The sequence below is a fragment of the Pogoniulus pusillus genome, chromosome 37 (genome assembly GCF_015220805.1).
Source record: "Pogoniulus pusillus isolate bPogPus1 chromosome 37, bPogPus1.pri, whole genome shotgun sequence".
Lineage (NCBI taxonomy): Eukaryota > Metazoa > Chordata > Aves > Piciformes > Lybiidae > Pogoniulus > Pogoniulus pusillus.
The window spans coordinates 4,152,190-4,169,401 of NC_087300.1; the positions used below are offsets into that span (position 1 = coordinate 4,152,190).

General features: G+C 53.5%; 1 protein-coding gene across 1 annotated transcript in view; it reads left to right on the forward strand.

The window, feature by feature from the left end:
• LOC135190960 (protein argonaute-1-like) overlaps positions 1–14,922 on the forward strand; it is a 22,342-nt gene extending 7,420 nt beyond the window's left edge. Inside the window, 26 exon segments of the mRNA XM_064172808.1 lie at positions 457–640; positions 1,346–1,469; positions 1,590–1,771; positions 2,019–2,155; positions 2,292–2,426; positions 2,695–2,782; positions 4,442–4,589; positions 4,898–5,017; positions 5,820–5,942; positions 6,691–6,824; positions 7,989–8,173; positions 8,306–8,465; positions 8,855–8,945; positions 10,940–10,994; positions 10,997–11,104; positions 11,107–11,132; positions 11,242–11,283; positions 11,285–11,321; positions 11,324–11,376; positions 12,214–12,240; positions 12,243–12,325; positions 13,222–13,247; positions 13,250–13,300; positions 13,303–13,359; positions 13,362–13,410; positions 14,732–14,922. Of these exon segments, the coding sequence (XP_064028878.1) occupies positions 457–640; positions 1,346–1,469; positions 1,590–1,771; positions 2,019–2,155; positions 2,292–2,426; positions 2,695–2,782; positions 4,442–4,589; positions 4,898–5,017; positions 5,820–5,942; positions 6,691–6,824; positions 7,989–8,173; positions 8,306–8,465; positions 8,855–8,945; positions 10,940–10,994; positions 10,997–11,104; positions 11,107–11,132; positions 11,242–11,283; positions 11,285–11,321; positions 11,324–11,376; positions 12,214–12,240; positions 12,243–12,325; positions 13,222–13,247; positions 13,250–13,300; positions 13,303–13,359; positions 13,362–13,410; positions 14,732–14,840 (2,534 nt within the window). The 3' untranslated portion in view covers positions 14,841–14,922.
• Positions 14,923–17,212: the final 2,290 nt, after the last annotated feature.

The window sequence follows — 17,212 nt, forward strand, 5'->3', positions numbered from 1 at the left end:
AAGCTGATGAAGGCCCTGGGGAATAAATCTTAAGAGGAGCGACTTAGGGACCTGGGGATGGTTAGTGTGAGGAAGAGAAGGCTGAGGGGAGACCTCATTGCTCTCTACAGCCACCTGAAGGGACATTGTGGAGAGGCTGCTGCAGGTCTCTTCTCACAGGTAACTGGAGACAGAACAAGGGAGAATGGCCTCAAGCTGAGGCTGGGCAGGTTTAGATTGGATATTAGGGAAAAAGTTTTTCATAGAGAGAGTGGTCAGGGACTGAATGAGCTGCACAGAGAGGTGGTGGAGTCACTCACCCTGGATGTGCTGTTTAGATGTGGTGCTTAGGGATATGGTTTAAGGTGAATTTCACAGAGTAGGGTCACAGGTAGGACTTGGAGATCCTGAGGGGCTTTTCCACCCTGGATGTTTCTGTGATTCTCCCAGCCCTCCTGACCGCTTTCCCTCCCGCAGCTGCAGGTGCATACCTGCCTCCACTGCAGCAGGTGTTCCAAGCACCACGTCGGCCTGGGATAGGAACTGTTGGGAAGCCCATCAAGCTCTTGGCCAACTACTTTGAGGTGGACATTCCCAAGATTGATGTGTATCATTATGAAGTGGATATCAAACCCGACAAATGTCCACGCAGAGTCAACAGGTAAGGCAAGTATTAAAGGATTTGGCACTCGTTTTCTGCTTCCAATTGCCTTGTGGAGGCTCCATAAGTGCCTTTCTCTGTCTTCACTGGTGGAAGCCATTCCAGTGACGTGGTGGCAGGAGGCACAGCACTGCCTGGGTGGCTGGACCCCACCAGTCGTGTTTTTGCAGCCGTGCTGGTTCCTGTCCCTGACAGCCTCAGAGATCCTAGACCTCAGCCCATTCCCCTGCTCCTTCACAGCAGCTGTGTGACTTTGGCAGCAGTCCTGTGTTTAAAAATAGCAAACCTGACCTCGGGCCATTGCCTGCTTTGCTTTTCTTTGTTTCTCTTTCTGATGTCCTCTGCTTCACTGCCTGTCCCCTCCTGCCCCAGCAGCCAGGGTAGCTCTGTGCCCTGAAGGCCACTGAGCAGACACTTATCAGTGGCTGCAGGCAACAAGCCTCTCCCTCTCACCCTCCTGGCACATGCCAGCCAACTCTGGTGGGCACACGTTGCTGTGTACTACGTAAACTCATTCTGTCAGAGCCAGAATGCCAAGCTGCAGGGCAGAGCACATGGCTGCTTGTCTGGGGGACACTCAGATCTGGTGCCTTGTGGTTCAAAAGTGCCCTAGGCAGATGACAGAAGATGTTGGGTTGTAAAGAAACCAGCCAAGTGAACCTCACCCTTCTCTGCCCCTCTTTCTTGCCACGCTCTCCTGCATAGGGAAGTCGTGGAGTACATGGTGGTGCAGCACTTCAAACCCCAGATCTTTGGAGACAGAAAGCCAGTCTATGATGGGAAGAAGAATATCTACACTGTCACAGCCTTGCCCATTGGAAATGAGAGGGTAAGAGAGGGTAATGAGCCCTGTGTGCAGCCCTGCTTCCTGGGAAGGAGCAGCCAAAGGTAGCCTCTTCCCCTTGCTCCCGTGGGGATGCCACCATTGCTTCTCTCCTTCTGCACCCAGGTGGACTTTGAGGTGACGATCCCGGGGGAAGGCAAGGACAGGATATTTAAGGTCTCCATCAAGTGGATGGCCATCGTCAGCTGGCGCATGCTGCACGAGGCCCTGGTCAGCGGGCAGATCCCTGTCCCCCTGGAGTCCGTCCAGGCGCTGGATGTTGCCATGAGGCACTTGGCTTCCATGAGGTACCTGCACCAGGGGAATGCCAGGAAGAGCAGCACTGAGTGTGCCAGAGGCAGGCTGCCCTGGGCATGCTGCTGTGGCTGAGACTGGCCTTGATGGTCTTTGGGAGGAGGTGGCTAGATGTGATTGCTCTGGGTGCTCCTGCAGTAGAAATGAAAGGGGTGATGTGGTCAGTGGGGTGAGCGCTGGCTTGGAGGGGCCAGGGGGTGCTGGGGATGGCTGGCTGACCTGGTCTGCCCTGCTTCACAGGTACACTCCCGTTGGCCGTTCCTTCTTCTCCCCCCCTGAAGGTTATTACCACCCCCTGGGAGGTGGCAGGGAGGTCTGGTTCGGTTTCCACCAGTCGGTCAGGCCTGCCATGTGGAAGATGATGCTCAACATTGATGGTGATGTGTTTTTTGTGATGGAAATTGGGGCTGAGTGTGTCTGGGGAGGCTGGATCCTGGCTGGCTTTTTGGCCAGGTCTGCCTGCTTGGAGAGAGAGCAGAGACACACGGTGCTGTCTGTCTGTCTGTCCTGCAGTGTCGGCCACTGCCTTCTACAAAGCCCAGCCTGTGATCGAGTTCATGTGCGAGGTGCTGGACATCCGGAACATCGACGAGCAGCCCAAGCCCCTGACGGACTCGCAGCGAGTGCGTTTCACCAAGGAGATCAAAGGTAGAGCTCCTGGGGCTCCATCCCCAGCCAGGTGCTGCCCCAGACACTGCCTGGCTTCTCTCCTGCCCTGTCCCTCCAGCGAGGTTGGGACACAGGGGTTGGATGTTTCAAATGTCTCCTGGGGCACCGCACTGCACAGGATGTTTACAAGCACCTCTGCTCTGGAGCCAGTTCACTCTCCAGGGCAGGTGGTGGTCAGGACTGTGGGCAAGGGAAACCTTTCCTGCGTTTACCAGTGCCTTTGCTGTGTCTCTCTGTCCCATCCTAGGTCTAAAAGTGGAGGTTACCCACTGTGGGCAGATGAAGAGGAAGTACCGCGTGTGTAACGTGACCCGGCGGCCGGCCAGCCACCAGACGTAAGGCAGCTGGGGAGCAATCCCAGCTCTACTCCTCTTGAGCAGCTGCTGGTGTTGTTGGGGAGAGATGGATAGGAGCTGCCAGCCCGTGATGGCAGAAGGGAGATGGGTTTGGGGCTCTGCAGCTCCTGCAGGATGCAGGGGAGGGTGGGAGGGCAGAGGATGCTTTGTCTGGCAGGCGCCGCGCTGCAGCGGGTGGGAGCTGACGTGCCAGGAATTGTCCTAGATTTTACCTCCGAGTTTGGTTTGCTTCTTGCTTAAAATAGGCACTGTCAAAGCAGAAGCTTTGACAGAGGATAGAGCGATTCCCTGCTTTGAAATTGCTTGCATGTTCCTGGCAGCAGGCTGACCCTGGGCTCCTCCTCGTTTGGGGGGGCTGCCCTGTGCCACATGTCATCCTGCCAACAGGGTCGGCGGCACCACCAAGGTACCCTCGGCAGCAAGCTGTTGGCTGCCACAGCCCACGGGGTGTTTCCAGGACTCATCACTGGGGTTTGCCCTGGAAATTGCCCCTAAGGAGGCTTGGAGGCAAAATGATGTTCAAGGCAGAGGCTGGGGTGAAAGCAAGGGAACCCTCCAGGCGTCTCCACTGGGACAGTGCTGGGGCAGGAGGGGCTGTGCAGGTGCTCTCCACTGGGTGCTTGCTGAGTGGAGCTGGAGGGGAGATGATTTTCAGCCTGTCCACTCCCTACCTTTCTGCAGTGTTTCTAGATTTTTTTTCTGTCAGTAAAGAGGTAAAAAAAAAAAAGAGAGAGACAAAAACACAACGAGAAATTTTGGCTCCTGCTGTTCAAACCCAAACAGTGCTGGAAAATCTCCGCTCCCAGTCCCTGCCTGATACCAAACCATCAGTGTCTGCTCAGGCTGGCGCTGTTGGGCTGCAGAGCCCCAAGAGGGGCACCTCCCTTTGCCACAGCCACAAGCCCACCTCTGGGTGTATGTCACTGAAGCTTCTACACCTGTCACCATGTACACCTCACTTCCCTCATGCTCCAGCCTCTGTGAGTCCTGGCCCTGGGACTTTGGTGGTAGAGAAGCAGTGTGCCTTAGCCGGGTGTCCAGGCTGGCTCTCTTCTCTCCTTTTGGCTCCATAAAGAAGACTGAGTCAACTCTTCATTTTCCTGGAGCTCTTTCTGAAGCCAGGAGGAGATGGTGCTGGGTGAGGCTGGTATCAGGCTCTGGCTGTGGATGGTGTGGCACCCCTCAGCCCTGCCTCTGCTAAGTTTTACTTTACCTTTTCCCTGTGGTTTGGAAGAGAGCTGGAACCTCCCTGCCCCCTACACTCTGCCCCATTCCAGCAAAGGCCAGTTGACTTTTCCCTGGAACTCAGCCCCCAGGAAGGGCACCAAGCACATCCTGAGTGACAGTGTGCTGTGTTTATTACCTGGCAGTGGCATGCTTGGCATGTCCTGCAATTAACATTTACCCTGATTAGCTGCATTAGTGAGGGCAGCTTTATTAGGGACCTCAGACCCACGCTGGGCTCAGAGTATTTCTGACTCTGTTTCTGTACTGCTTTTTGTTTTCTCTGATGGGAGCCCAGAGTAGGAGCCAGGAGTGGGAGCCTGCCAGTTCCCTCTTCTACCAGCCAGAGTCAGTAGTGCTGGAGGTGTGGAAGTGTCTGTTCTGAGTGCATCCTTTGTGTCCTGCCTCTGCCAGGTTTCCCCTGCAGCTGGAGAGTGGTCAGACAGTGGAGTGCACAGTGGCCCAGTACTTCAAGCAGAAATACAACCTGCAGCTGAAATACCCTCACCTGCCTTGTCTGCAGGTTGGCCAGGAGCAGAAGCACACGTACCTGCCCTTGGAGGTGAGTGTTGGCTCCACACTGCTGCCTGCCCAGCTTCTGAGCATCATGCAAAGCAAAGGCAAATAGCCTTGGTGGCAGATGTGTTGTGGGCAGTAGTTGCCTCGATGCTGACCTGGCAAGAGCCACTTCTAGTAAGTGAGGATGGACACCAGGCTGTAAAACACCACTTCCCTGCAGCTGCAGGCTTGATTCCTCTGCCTGGGGCTGGCTGCAGGGCCTCAGTGCCATCACCAAGGGGCAGCTCAACCACAGCTCTCTGTGTCTTTCTGTCCCTGACACATGGCTGCTATCTCTCCCTTGCCCTGCAGGTGTGCAACATTGTGGCAGGCCAGCGGTGCATCAAGAAGCTCACAGACAATCAAACATCGACCATGATAAAAGCAACAGCCAGGTCTGCCCCAGACAGGCAGGAGGAAATCAGTCGCCTGGTATGTGGCACAAGGTCCTAGAAGGACTGAGAGGGACAGGGCTGGGACTGTGGCTCCGATGAAAGGTTATGGTGTCATATCTTTGGTGGACCTTGTGGTCCTGCTTCTTAGCTGCTCTGTGCTCAATTGCTACAACCCTCTCAAAAGGTGTGGTGGGGTTAAGAGGCTCGGTTTGATCACTGCATCACTGCATCCCTGCTCAGAGACTCCTGCATGGGTGTGGAGAGCAGCCCAGCTCGAAATGACTGTGGAAACTCATGTGCAACAAATTCAGGTCCTTTGTGCTGATGAAACCTGACCTGAAGGGAGCTGAAACTAAAAATAAGAAAATGAATTAAGAGAAGTGAGCCCAGCTCTGGGTGTATGTGGGGACTGTGCATGGTGGGAGAACTGTCAACCTGGGGTGAGCTTTGGGAACCCAGCTCTGCCAGGGGCCAGGCTGATCATGGTGCTGTTATTGCCCAAAGTGATGTCTCTGGGCTTTCAAAGCTGGGGACATCTGATACTCCTTCTGGGACTTGTGGTTTTCTTGCCAGTGTTAGGCCCTCTTACCAGTCTGAATCTTAAGCCTTAAATCTCAGAGCAAATTCTCATAGTGCTCAAAAATCAGATCCCACCTTGGTTAAGTTGGGAGGAGAGGGTTTGACCCTTGGCGTTGAACCTCTTGCTCTTCCCTTACGGAGAGGACTGTGGCTCTGTAGAGAGCAGGACTCATGGTGCCCACGTTGCCCTGCCAGCTGAAGCTGTGTGGGATGTAGCAGTTGGTCTCACTCCCTCCTATGGCCCTTCCTTCCCTCTGCAGATGAAGAATGCCAGCTACAACCTGGATCCATACATTCAGGAGTTTGGGATCAAGGTGAAGGATGACATGACGGAGGTGACGGGGAGGGTGCTGCCGGCACCCATCCTGCAGTACGGTGGCAGGGTAAGCAGGGCTGCCTTGGGCAGAGAGATCTTTCAGACCAGAAAATGCTGTTTCTGAGCATAACTTCTGCTGCTTTCAGGTTGTAGGTTAGATCTTTTGTCACAGTACCTTGGGTTTGGGATTTGGTGGGGTTTTGATATAATTACACCCATGGAATTGTTTGGGTTGGCAAAGCCCTCTAAGATCATCCAGTCCAACCATCAACCCAACACCACCATGGCCGTTAAACCATGTCCCCAAGTGCCATGCCCACACCTTTCTTGAGCACCTCCCTGGGCAGCTTGTGCCAGTCCCTGACCAATCTTGCAGGAAGGACATTTTTCTCAATCTCCAACCTAACCCTCCCCGGCACAATTTCAGGCTGTGTTCTCTTGTCCTGTCACTTGGGAGAAGAGATCAATCCCCACCTTACTGCAACTTCCTTTCAGGAGAGAGAGCAATGAGGTCTCCCCTCAGCCTCCTCTTCTTCAGACTAAACAAGCCCAGCTCCCTCAGCCACTCCTCTGAAAGTTATAGCCAGGAGCCATTTGGTAACAAAAAAAAAAGCTGAAGGGGAGATGGATGCTCAAGGTAGGGCAGCTCAGATGAATTTTCCATCACCTTTGAGGAGCTGAGATTGCAAAGTGCCCATCGCTGAGCGCCCCCTTGGCAGTGCAGGCAGTTGGCTGCGTCATGGGCAGGACAGCAGCACTCGAGGTGCTCCCTGGGCAGGCAGTGGCAGTGCTCTGACCCTCTGTTTGCCTTGCAGAACCGAGCCATTGCAACTCCCAACCAGGGCGTGTGGGACATGCGAGGGAAGCAGTTCTACAACGGCATTGAGATCAAAGTCTGGGCCATTGCCTGCTTTGCCCCGCAGAAGCAGTGTCGAGAGGAGGTGCTGAAGTAAGGAAGGGGACAGCCCTTTTGTGGGTGGAGTAATGCTGGGGAAATAGGGCTGCACCTCCTTCACCTAATGCTGGATCTGAACTGCTTGTGGTATGGATCTGATGCAGGTTCAGGCCTGGGGTTCAGTCTTGTTTCTGTGGGTCGCTGCAGGGTGCCTGTTTTTGCTGGCTGCAGACGGGCCCTGAGCTGCCCGTTGCAAAGTGTGTGTGGGGCTGGAGTCAGCACATCAGCCTGTGGGAGCTGGCAGTTAGGCTCTCCTCCATCTGCTCTTTGCATCAAGTAGCAGCAGTGTCATGATTTGATACTGCCAGCCCTCAAGCTGGACTGAACTCTTTGAGCTGAATCTCCTCAGAGAGCTGGGCCTGAGAGGGATATTTCAGCAAAAGCTGCCCCTTGAAGATGGTTTATTTCATGTAGGAAACATCCTGAATCACCGTGGGGCTTTGTGGCAGAGTTTTGAGCTTTCTGAAAGGCTTTGGTAGCTCAGAGCTTCTCTGCTTCAGTAGCAAAATGATGCAGAGTGGGGACAGTTTATTTGATTTGGGGAAGTGGTCACCTTGGGTTTGGGTTCTGCTGGGGACTCAGATTTCTCCTGACCAAGGATGGATGCATTGAGGCAAGCATTTTGTGTGCCTCCTCTGGGTGTTTGGAATGCTTTGGAGCAGCTCAAAGTCTCCACATCTGCAGTGACTGGGTGCAGCTGGGAGTGGGACCACACTCCTGCTGTGACCCCTTTGGGGCAGAGCTGGGAGACCTCTTCTCCCTCTGGCTCTCCCTGCATCAAACTGATCCTTGGCTGTCCAAAAATGCAAAGTGTGGCTGAGCCCTTTGTCTGGTTTGGTAAGTGCATCAGCTTTGCAAATCACCTGAAGGTCCAGCAGGTCTGCTCCCCCTGCTCCAGCTTTCTCACGGGGAGCAGCTCACAGCTCTGTCACTTGAAGAAGAGTCAGTTCCTGGGTGAGGGGACAGCTCAGCTCTGACACACGTTGGTCTCTAGTTTCCTGCACCATGCACTTGCAGCATGCTGTAAAGCCACAAGCATGGTGCTGTGATGTCCCCATCTTTGCCCTCTACTGGGCCTCTTCTCACTCAGTGCCCAGGGGGGTGTGTGGCAGAGCTGCCAGATGGGCTCAGGGCTCACTGTTCTCCTCCTGGGCACAGGAACTTCACGGACCAGCTGCGCAAGATCTCCAAGGATGCTGGGATGCCCATCCAAGGCCAGCCCTGCTTCTGCAAATATGCCCAGGGAGCAGACAGTGTGGAGCCCATGTTCAGACACCTCAAGAACACCTATTCAGGGCTTCAGCTCATCATTGTCATCCTGCCAGGGAAGACCCCAGTGTACGGTGCGTCTGGGGCAGCCAGAGCTTCGCTGTGGCTCAGCAGGGCTGGCTCTGCCCCTCCCCATTTCCAAGGGCGCTGCTGGCAGTGGTGCTGTGCCAACGGCCTGGCTGTTCACCTGCTTCCTTTGTCCACAGCTGAGGTGAAACGTGTTGGGGACACCCTCCTGGGAATGGCCACGCAGTGTGTCCAGGTCAAGAATGTGGTGAAAACCTCCCCACAGACCCTTTCCAACCTCTGCCTCAAGATCAACGTCAAGCTTGGCGGGATCAACAACATCCTTGTGCCTCACCAGCGGTTCGTACGGAGCCTGCCTGCTTTGGGGGCTTGGGAAGCAAGTCCCTGGTGGAGTTTGGCTTTACCTGGGCACAAGGGCAGCTGTGGGGTACTGTGTAAAGTAGCTCTTTGAAATCGTAGAATGGTTTGGGTTGAAAGGTACCTTAAAGGTCATCTAGTTCCAACCATCCTGCCATTGGTAGAGACACCTTCTACTAGATCAGGTTGCTTAAGGCTTTGTGCAACCCCAAATGAGGGTTTGCAGCCTGTCTTGTTGTGTGCTGATCTGTTGATGTGCCCAGGCCAGAGCCCAGGAGCTGTCCTTTGTGTAACCTGTTTGCCCTGCTGGGCTGTGCATCACCCTGAGATGCCCCAAAAGCCTGACCGGTGCTTTGTCTTCTCTCCACCAGCTCTGCCGTCTTTCAGCAGCCAGTGATCTTCCTCGGGGCTGATGTCACCCACCCGCCGGCAGGAGATGGGAAGAAGCCTTCCATCACGGCTGTAAGTTGCCTCTCTAGGGCCACCCTTGGTGCCCAAGAGCCCTGCAGGCTCGCAGGGACTGGAGCAGAACTCTTGAGTCCATAGAGAGGCTCTGCCAATTCTGGGTGACACTTCTCAGGGTGGCACCATGCCTTGTCAGGCTTTCTGATCCCGCTCCCTAGGCAGTGAGTCCTTGATCTTATCCTGACTTTCTGCAGAGGAGCTGCAGCTTTGGGGAGCCACTGGTAGCTGCCAGCAGATGGGGCTGGTGATTTGCTGGACCCCCGACAGGGTCTGAGGAGCTTGGTGTGGCTGTTCTGCCCACTGGAGTCATCTCTGGGCATCCCAGTCCTGCAGTGCAGCCTTGAGAGGGACCTTCCTCAGGCAGGAGAGCTGAGGTCTTGGACATGGGGGAGAAACTGAGGTGACTGGGCTCCTTCTGAGCCTTTTGGGGAGGAAGATTTGCCTTCACCTCAAACGAATGATGAGCATCAGGGAAGGGCTGCTCAAGTGCTGGTGGGGCTGGATGGCAGCAAAGGAGAGTGTCAGGTTCTTGTGTCTGTTTTAATGAAGCTCGTCAGCATTTTCCTATTAAGTTCTTAACTTTCCAGTTCTCATAGCTCAGGTTTTCCTTGGCATGCAAATGCCTCTTTGGAGAAGTGTGAGGGTTGGTTGGGGGTGGTGGGTATTTTTGTTGGTTGGCTTTTTATTAATTAGAAGGGGTTGGGAAATGCTTTTGCTTGTTTGCTGTAGGTGTGAGTGGGACAGAGCAGTCTGTTTCCTGGCAGCACTACTTCCTTTCCAGAAACATCTGCTGTGGGGTTTTTGTGCAAAGACCACTCTGGGGATTTTTTCTTTAATTCATATGAAAGTTTCTTTTGGGAAGAGAAGAGTAGAACCTTCAGACTGCCATGATCTTGGCCTTGGTGTGTCATTAGTTAGCCCCTAGAAAGGGCTCTGTGGCTGAACTTGCGCACGTTGGTTCTGGTGGCACAGGCTAAACCCTGTTTGCAAAGCAAAAGTGAAACTAGCGCAGAGGGCAGGGGCAGGAGGCTCGATGCTGCTGAGAATGTGTGGTCTGTGGTGCTTCCCCTCTGCTCAGGGGAGCAGGGACCGTGTGGTGCAGCTGGGCACTTGTCTCCCAGTGTGGGCCATTAGCTGCTTTGGCACCTGTGGCTCATGGTGGACCCTCAGCCCTTCATCGATGCCAAGCCTGGCTGTGCTTGGCCTCTTTGCCCTGCCATCTTTCAGGTGTCTCCTCCAGAGGGCCTGACTCTGATGGGAAGTCTCTGCTCAAGGGCTGCTATGTAGTGGCTCGGCCAAGTTACATATCTAGGGTAGCTCCAGGGCGGCAGTAGGGCCAGGGCAGACGTGGGGGTGTGGTCCCAGCAGATGCTCTGTGCAAGTGCCCTGGTTCGGGCAACCCTAGTGTCAGGCAGGAGGAGTGTGGGGGCAGAGCAGCAGCAGCAGCCCCCACAGCTACATCACTGAGTGGCATCAGCCAAGTTGTGTCACTGGAAATTCCCATGAACAAAGAGCAGGGCAGAGCATAGAACCAGGACGTGGCCACAACCGGGGATGTCCTTTTGGATGCTAATTGCCTGTCCAGCATTTGCTATCCTATCACCTGATCTGTGAGCTCAGGTGCTATGGGTGTTGGAAGCAGGTGGAGGCCAGGAATCACAGAATACCAGGGGCTGGAAGGGACCTCCAAAGCTCATCCAGTCCAACCCCCCTGCCAGAGCAGGATCACCTAGACCAAATCACACAGGAACACATCCAGGCAGGTTTTGAACATCTCCAGAGAAGGAGACTCCACAACTCCCCTGGGCAGCCTGTGCCAGGGTTCTGTCATCCTCATAGTGAAAAAATTCCTCCTCCTGTTTAAATGAAACTTCAGTGCCTCAGCTTCCAGTGCCTCAGCTTCCAGCCACATGTCCCATGTCCTGTCCCCCCTTCCCCATCCTTTCCCACTGTAAGGCGTGGGGCCTGGGGGCCCGTCTCTGTCGCCGCAGGTGGTGGGCAGCATGGATGCCCACCCCAGCCGGTACTGTGCCACGGTGCGCGTGCAGCGCCTCGCCAGGAAATCATCGAGGACCTGTCCTACATGGTGAGGGAGCTGCTCATCCAGTTCTACAAATCCACCCGCTTCAAGCCCACCAGGATCATCTTCTACCGCGACGCGTTCCCGAGGGGCAGCTCCCGCAGGTGAGGAGCCCTCAGCTCCCCATTAGCCAGCGTGGCTGGGCCGGCTCCCACGAAGCCTCCCTATAGGTGCTGGGGACTCCTCTCATTCCACCTGCCCTTGTCTCTCCAGATCCTTCACTACGAGCTCCTGGCGATCCGAGAACCCTGCATCAAAGCTGGAGAAGGATTACCAGCCTGGCATCACCTACATCGGGTGCAGAAAAGGCACCACACTCGCCTCTTCTGCGCGGACAAGAACGAGAGGGTGGAGCATCGCGGGGGGCTGTGGCAGCCGATTCATCCCCGGCCGTTGGGAAGTTGCCAAGGGAAAGCTCACCCCGGGCAGCTGGAGCTCTTCCTTGCTGCCTGGTAGCCTCCTGCATCCATGTTAGGCTGCTTCTGGAAAGCCTGACAGCTTATGCTGGTAGCAGCAGTTTACTGGGTGCTGATGGGCCTGGTGGCTCTCTAGAAATAGCCTCTGTCAGCTGGAGACATCTGTGTGGTGGTGGTAGTGGGGGCTGCTGATGTGCCAGGGTGAATAATCCCTTCTTGCTCACAGCTTGTTCTCTGTGATATGCAGCAGTGCTGATTGCTGCAGCTTGTCCTAGATAAGATCAAAATCCAGTGGTTAGATGCAAGTTCAGCCAAGCTCTGGCTCTACCTGAGCGTGAAGATTTAATCCTGGGAGCAAGGACAGGGTTTGGATCAGGTGCAGAAGCCTCAGTACCTCATGGCACAGCCTCCAGGTGTACACTCTACAGAGATCCCTGGAGCTTTGCTCACTTAATCATTTCCACAGTAGAACAGGGCAGTGCCCAGCACTCTCCCGGTCTGCTTTCCCCTCTGGTGCTGTCTGCTCTGTCTCCGGCCACACTTGCTTGTTGGTGCTTGCAGAAAATGCCATCCAGCCTGTGTCAGGCTGGGAGCAGAGCAGGGTGAGCTGCTTCTGTTCCCCCTTAATTGGCACCTGGGGAGCAGCTCTGGCATGATGCTCTCGAACAAGGATCATGTGCTGGGATCCCTGGTGCAGGCAGAGTTGTTTCAGACATGGAAGAATAACCAAACTCTGCAGTACTTGCATCTCTCTTTCTATTCCCTGTAGATCGGGAAGAGCGGGAACATGCCCAGCAGGGAACATCAGTGGATACAAATATCACCCACCCCTTTGAGGGTTGACTCTACCTGTGCAGCCATGCAGGCATGTCAGGTACTGGGCTGTGAGCTGGCTGCTGCTGGCTCTCCTGGGCTGTCGTAAGAGGGTTCTGCTGTGGGGTACTGACCCAACCCTGCCTGACCTCCCGCAGGCACCGCTGCTGCAGCTGGGTCGTCACACTGCTGCAGCCATGGTTTGGCAAGCAGGTTGCTGTGTTTATGTGCCACGTCCTGGATTTCTCTCCTGGACACAAAGATCTCTCCTGTGAGCTTTTGCTCCTTCAAGCAGCCCATTCAGCAGCTTGTCAGCTGGTGTCTTGAGCATGCTGGGTGCCTGCTTATCAGCAGAGACCTGCTGTCTGGCCATGGGTGAGACAGCTGCGGCCAGCTGCAGTGGGGGCTTGCAGTGCAGCTGCTTTTCTGCAGGCAGCCAGGATTAGGCATAACCACACTGAAAAAGCTGCACTCCTTTAATCTACAGCTGCTCCTCTCGGAGGTTTTGGCTTCTCTTCCTCTGTGAGGGCAGCAGGGAGCTGGCCTGCTTCAGAAGGGAGCATGGGTGCAGTGGTACTGTGGCAGTGCCAGGGGTAGGAGTGCCTGCATGCAGGGCAGCAGGGTTAATGCGTTTCTGCACTTTGGTGCTGGGGTGGGTGCCCACGTTGGGGAAGCAACAACAAGAATCCACATGGTGAGGGTCAGAAGGGACCTCTGGAGATCATCCTGTCCAACCCCCCCCTGCTAAACCAGGGTCACCCACAGCAACTGCCCAGATCACAATGTCCAGTGGATTTGGAGTCTCTCAAGAGAAGGAGACTCACAAGCTCTCTGGGCAGCCTGCTCCAGAGCTCCAGCACCCTCACAGCAAAGTTTCTCCTCCATTAGCAGAGTGTGAGGCAGCTGCTCGCATCTGACTGTTGCAGCACCTCTCACCCTGCCCCTCTCCTGCCCAGGGTACGAGCCGACCATCCCTTTACTATGTGCTGTGGATGACAACCGGTTCACGGCGGACGAGCTGCAGATCCTCACCTACCAGCTGTGCACACCTACGTGCGCTGCACTCGCTCCGTCTCCATCCCGGCCCCAGCGTACTACGCCCGCTGGTGGCATTCAGATCACGGTACCATCTCGTGGACAAGGAGCATGACAGGTGAGGAGGCTCTGCCTCAGGAGAGGTTTTGTTTCAAAGACCTGCAGGGAGCTGCATCCTCGTAGTTCCCAGCCTAGAGAAGGGTTAAATCTCGTCCCGTGTCTGGAGGAGCATCCCCAGGGTGGCGCCTTGAGGTGCTGGGATCATGGCAGTGCCAGGCAGAGTCAGTGGCAATTTACAGAATCACAGAACTGTCAGGGCTGGAAAGTGACCTCAAAGATCATCCTGTTCCAGCCACGCTGCCATGGGCAGGGACACTTCACACTAGATCAGTTGCTCAGAGCTCCATCCAGCCTGGGTCTTAAAGGCTCTCAGGGCTGGGGCTTCAGATATTTGCACACATTGATAAGTTCTCCTCTGTGTCTTCTCTTCTCCAGACTAAACAGCTCCAGGTTTCTCAGTCTTCTCTTCCAGTACCTAACCACACTTTCCATGAGGAAGTGCTTCCTAATATCCAACTTAAACCTCCCCTGACACAGCTTCAGACCATGCCCTCTTGTCTTGTCACTGGTTCCCTGGGAGAAGAGCCTGACCCCCACCTGGCTACAATTTCCTTTTGGGTAGTTGTAGAGAGTTATGAGGTCCCCTCTAAGTCTCCTCCAGGCCAAAAAAACTCAGGTCCCTTAGGTCTTCCTCACATGACTTTTCCTCCAGCCCCCTCACTGGACATCCTAAAAAGACCCTGTTGTTGGCAGCACTTACACCCCCTGCTCTCTGGGTGCGGTGGTTTGGGTGTTACCTGCCCCCCACACACACTTAAGAAAATCACCCAGACTAGACTCAGTTGATCTGGAAATTGAATGAAGCTTTCTGTTTACAGCTGAGCACAACAGACAAGCAGGTATGCACAATATCGACAGCTATAGACAGAAATAGACAAGTTAAAAAGTAATACAGAAACACAGCAGCCCTCCCAGAAACCAGAGTCCCCAGGAGGGGCTCCCAACCACCCTTCCACCTTCTTCTCACCTCTCTACCTTACCCCAGACTTTGCCTTACATTCAAGGTGAGTTTGGAGGGTCGGCCAGGGAGGGTTAGGAAGCAGAAGGATTAGTGAGACAGCAAGTTAGGTTAGAGAGAGAAGTGCAGCCCCAGAGCCCAGGAGCAACTCTGTTATCTGTGTTTGCATTCTTGTTCTTATCCAGCTCAGCAAGCCTATGAGTGCAGCAGACCTCACCATTGTTTCCTCTTCACAGCCCGTAATCTAATTCTTCTCACCAAAATATTCCAGCTAGGCTCAAACCAGCATGCTGGGGGAAGGGCTCTCAGTGTTCCCATGGAAGGCACATGGACTAACCGCAGCCATTCCCTTGCTTTGCAGCGGCGAGGGCAGCCACATCTCCGGACAGAGCAACGGCAGAGACCCCCAGGCCTTGGCCAAGGCTGTGCAGGTTCATCAGGACACTTTACGTACCATGTACTTTGCTTGAAAGCCTAACTTTTGTTACCTCACTCAAGAAAGCTTTCAGATTTGTAGGAGCCATACAAAAAAGGAAGCGTTGGGACACCTTCTCTTTGGTTTTTGGTTTGTTTGGGTTTTTTTTTTGGGTTGTTTTTTGTTCCTTGGTTTGCTTTTGGTTTTATTTTTCCAACGAGAAATCACTGCAGGGCAGGCAGCGTCGATGTGAGGCAGGAGACCAGCACCACAGGACAGAACCTTTCTAGGATTGGAAGAGACTTTTGACAATTTCATTTTTTTTTAATGATTCTTTTGGGTTTTTTGGGGGGGGAGGGAGGGGAGAGACACAACATTTTTGACCTGACCAAACGCAAATGAAGGCATTCAAAGGAGGGGATAAAACTCCCAGGAGGTGGAAGCAGGTTTTTCGTGTTAAGATGCAATACTTAAAGAGACTCCAGACTGTGAACCCTGACAGCTTTTGGTCCTCCATTGCCCACCAGGCGCTGGTAGGTATTTTGTTGTTTGGATTTTGGGGGGGCTTTGGTTTGCCTTTTGTTTGTTGGTTGGTTGGTTGGTTATTTTTTTGTTTGTTTGGAGAAGTGGAGAGGGAGTTGTTGTTTTTTTTTTTTTGGGGGGGGGGGAGGAGGGGATTTTTAGAGCCTTAAAAACAGAAGACTTAGATTTATAAAACTAATATTTTAGATGATGAGATGCTTTAATGGGTTAAAGGGGAAAAATGATTACAAAAACAACAACAACAAAAATGAAACAAAAAAAAAAAACCCAACTAGTTTCTAGGAGAATTTTAACACTAACAGTTCCCTGCCCCCCAATAATCCCCCCCCCCTCTCTGTGTAACGTAAGGCACCCTAGCACTTAGCTCAGACTGAAAACTGTCTTCCTCGTGTTCCAAGCTAGTTTAGCTGCTGCCACTTGAAGCAACAGTCACAGACTTTTTTTTTCCCATGGGTGAGTGCCTTACTACGATGCTGCAAAATGACAAATGTTTTTAATCCTGTAAGGAGAAAAGAAAACAACAGAAAAACAAAACAAAACCCCACAACCAGTAACGACCTTGTCTGGGTGGGGGCTGTGTTTCCATCGGAAGGAGTTCATTCCTAAGTTGGCAGTTTTGTGTTTTGGCTCACGACCTCGCAGTGGTTCAACTCCATTCAAAGATGTGCACTTTTTCACACAGGACACCTTTTAATGGCTGCTGATCCATTTTGGTTTCCTTTTGGTTTCCAGTGTGCTACTTTTTGTTATTTAAAAGACTTTCTGACAAATGGGGGTTCCTCCATCCCATGAGGACAGAAATTGCTCTGGATTCTATTTTTTTTTCCTTCCATTTTAGTTTTGTTTGCTTTGTTGTTGTTTGTTTCTTTTTCCCCCCTGAATTTTTACAGTGGACACCAGGATTATTTTTTTTTTTTACTGAACATTATTTTTATATGCTACAGAGTCTGTTGCCAAATTACACAAGTCATTAACGTTCTCAGAGTTTACATCGTTGCACCTCCCAGGGCTATGCACTTGCACCAGAGATCTCCCAACGCTTCCTGTCTTCTGAGTGCCACCACATGCGGCACCTGGTGCCCCCCAGCTGCCCTCTCTCCTGTGCCCTCAGCATATTTCTGCTTTCCTAAGTCCTGTGTACCCCAAACCAGCACCTCCACACTGGCACCCTCTCTGCTGCTAGGTTTTGCTGCTCTTTGTGTCTTAGGCTCACTGATCCTGTGCACAGGGTTGTTCTTCTCCTGGAAACACACCAGATTGGTTCCTTAGAAGGATGAAATCCTCACTGTCTTGGGAGTAAAACTTCTCCTGACTTGTGTTGGAGCAGGAGAAAAGCCTTTTGCCCCCACAGTGACCTAGAGGCTGCTCTTCAGACCCATTCTGCTGCACAGAATGACCACAGTGGCAGCAACTCCTTACCAATATCCTGGGGGCAGATGATCTGGTTTTTGCAGGGCACAACCCTTCCTCCAAGAGCAGAGCTGCTGCGCACACTCCCACCCAGCTCCTCAAGGGCCGTGAGCACCGATCCACCAGGTGCACTGCCCCTTGCCAGCCCACCCGGGCAGAGCACACCTCTTCTGTTCTGTACCTTCTGATGGTTCACTTTGCCTTGCCTTCATGGTCCTGTTGGCCCAACCGCCCTGTCCTGACGCCGGGAATTCGCTCTTCCCGTTTTCTTTTTGGGCAACGTCTTTGTGCAAACTGAAGACATCACTATGCTATGCAAACCAAGTGCTGAGCCCACTGCTGTCACATTTGGTGAAGGTCCTACCTTTAACACGGTCCTGGTTTTCCTCAAGGCTACGGCATTTGGTTCAAACTCTTCTCCTTTGCACCTTGTGTCAACCTCCACTGCTGTATATCGGCAAGGTGACAGGGAGG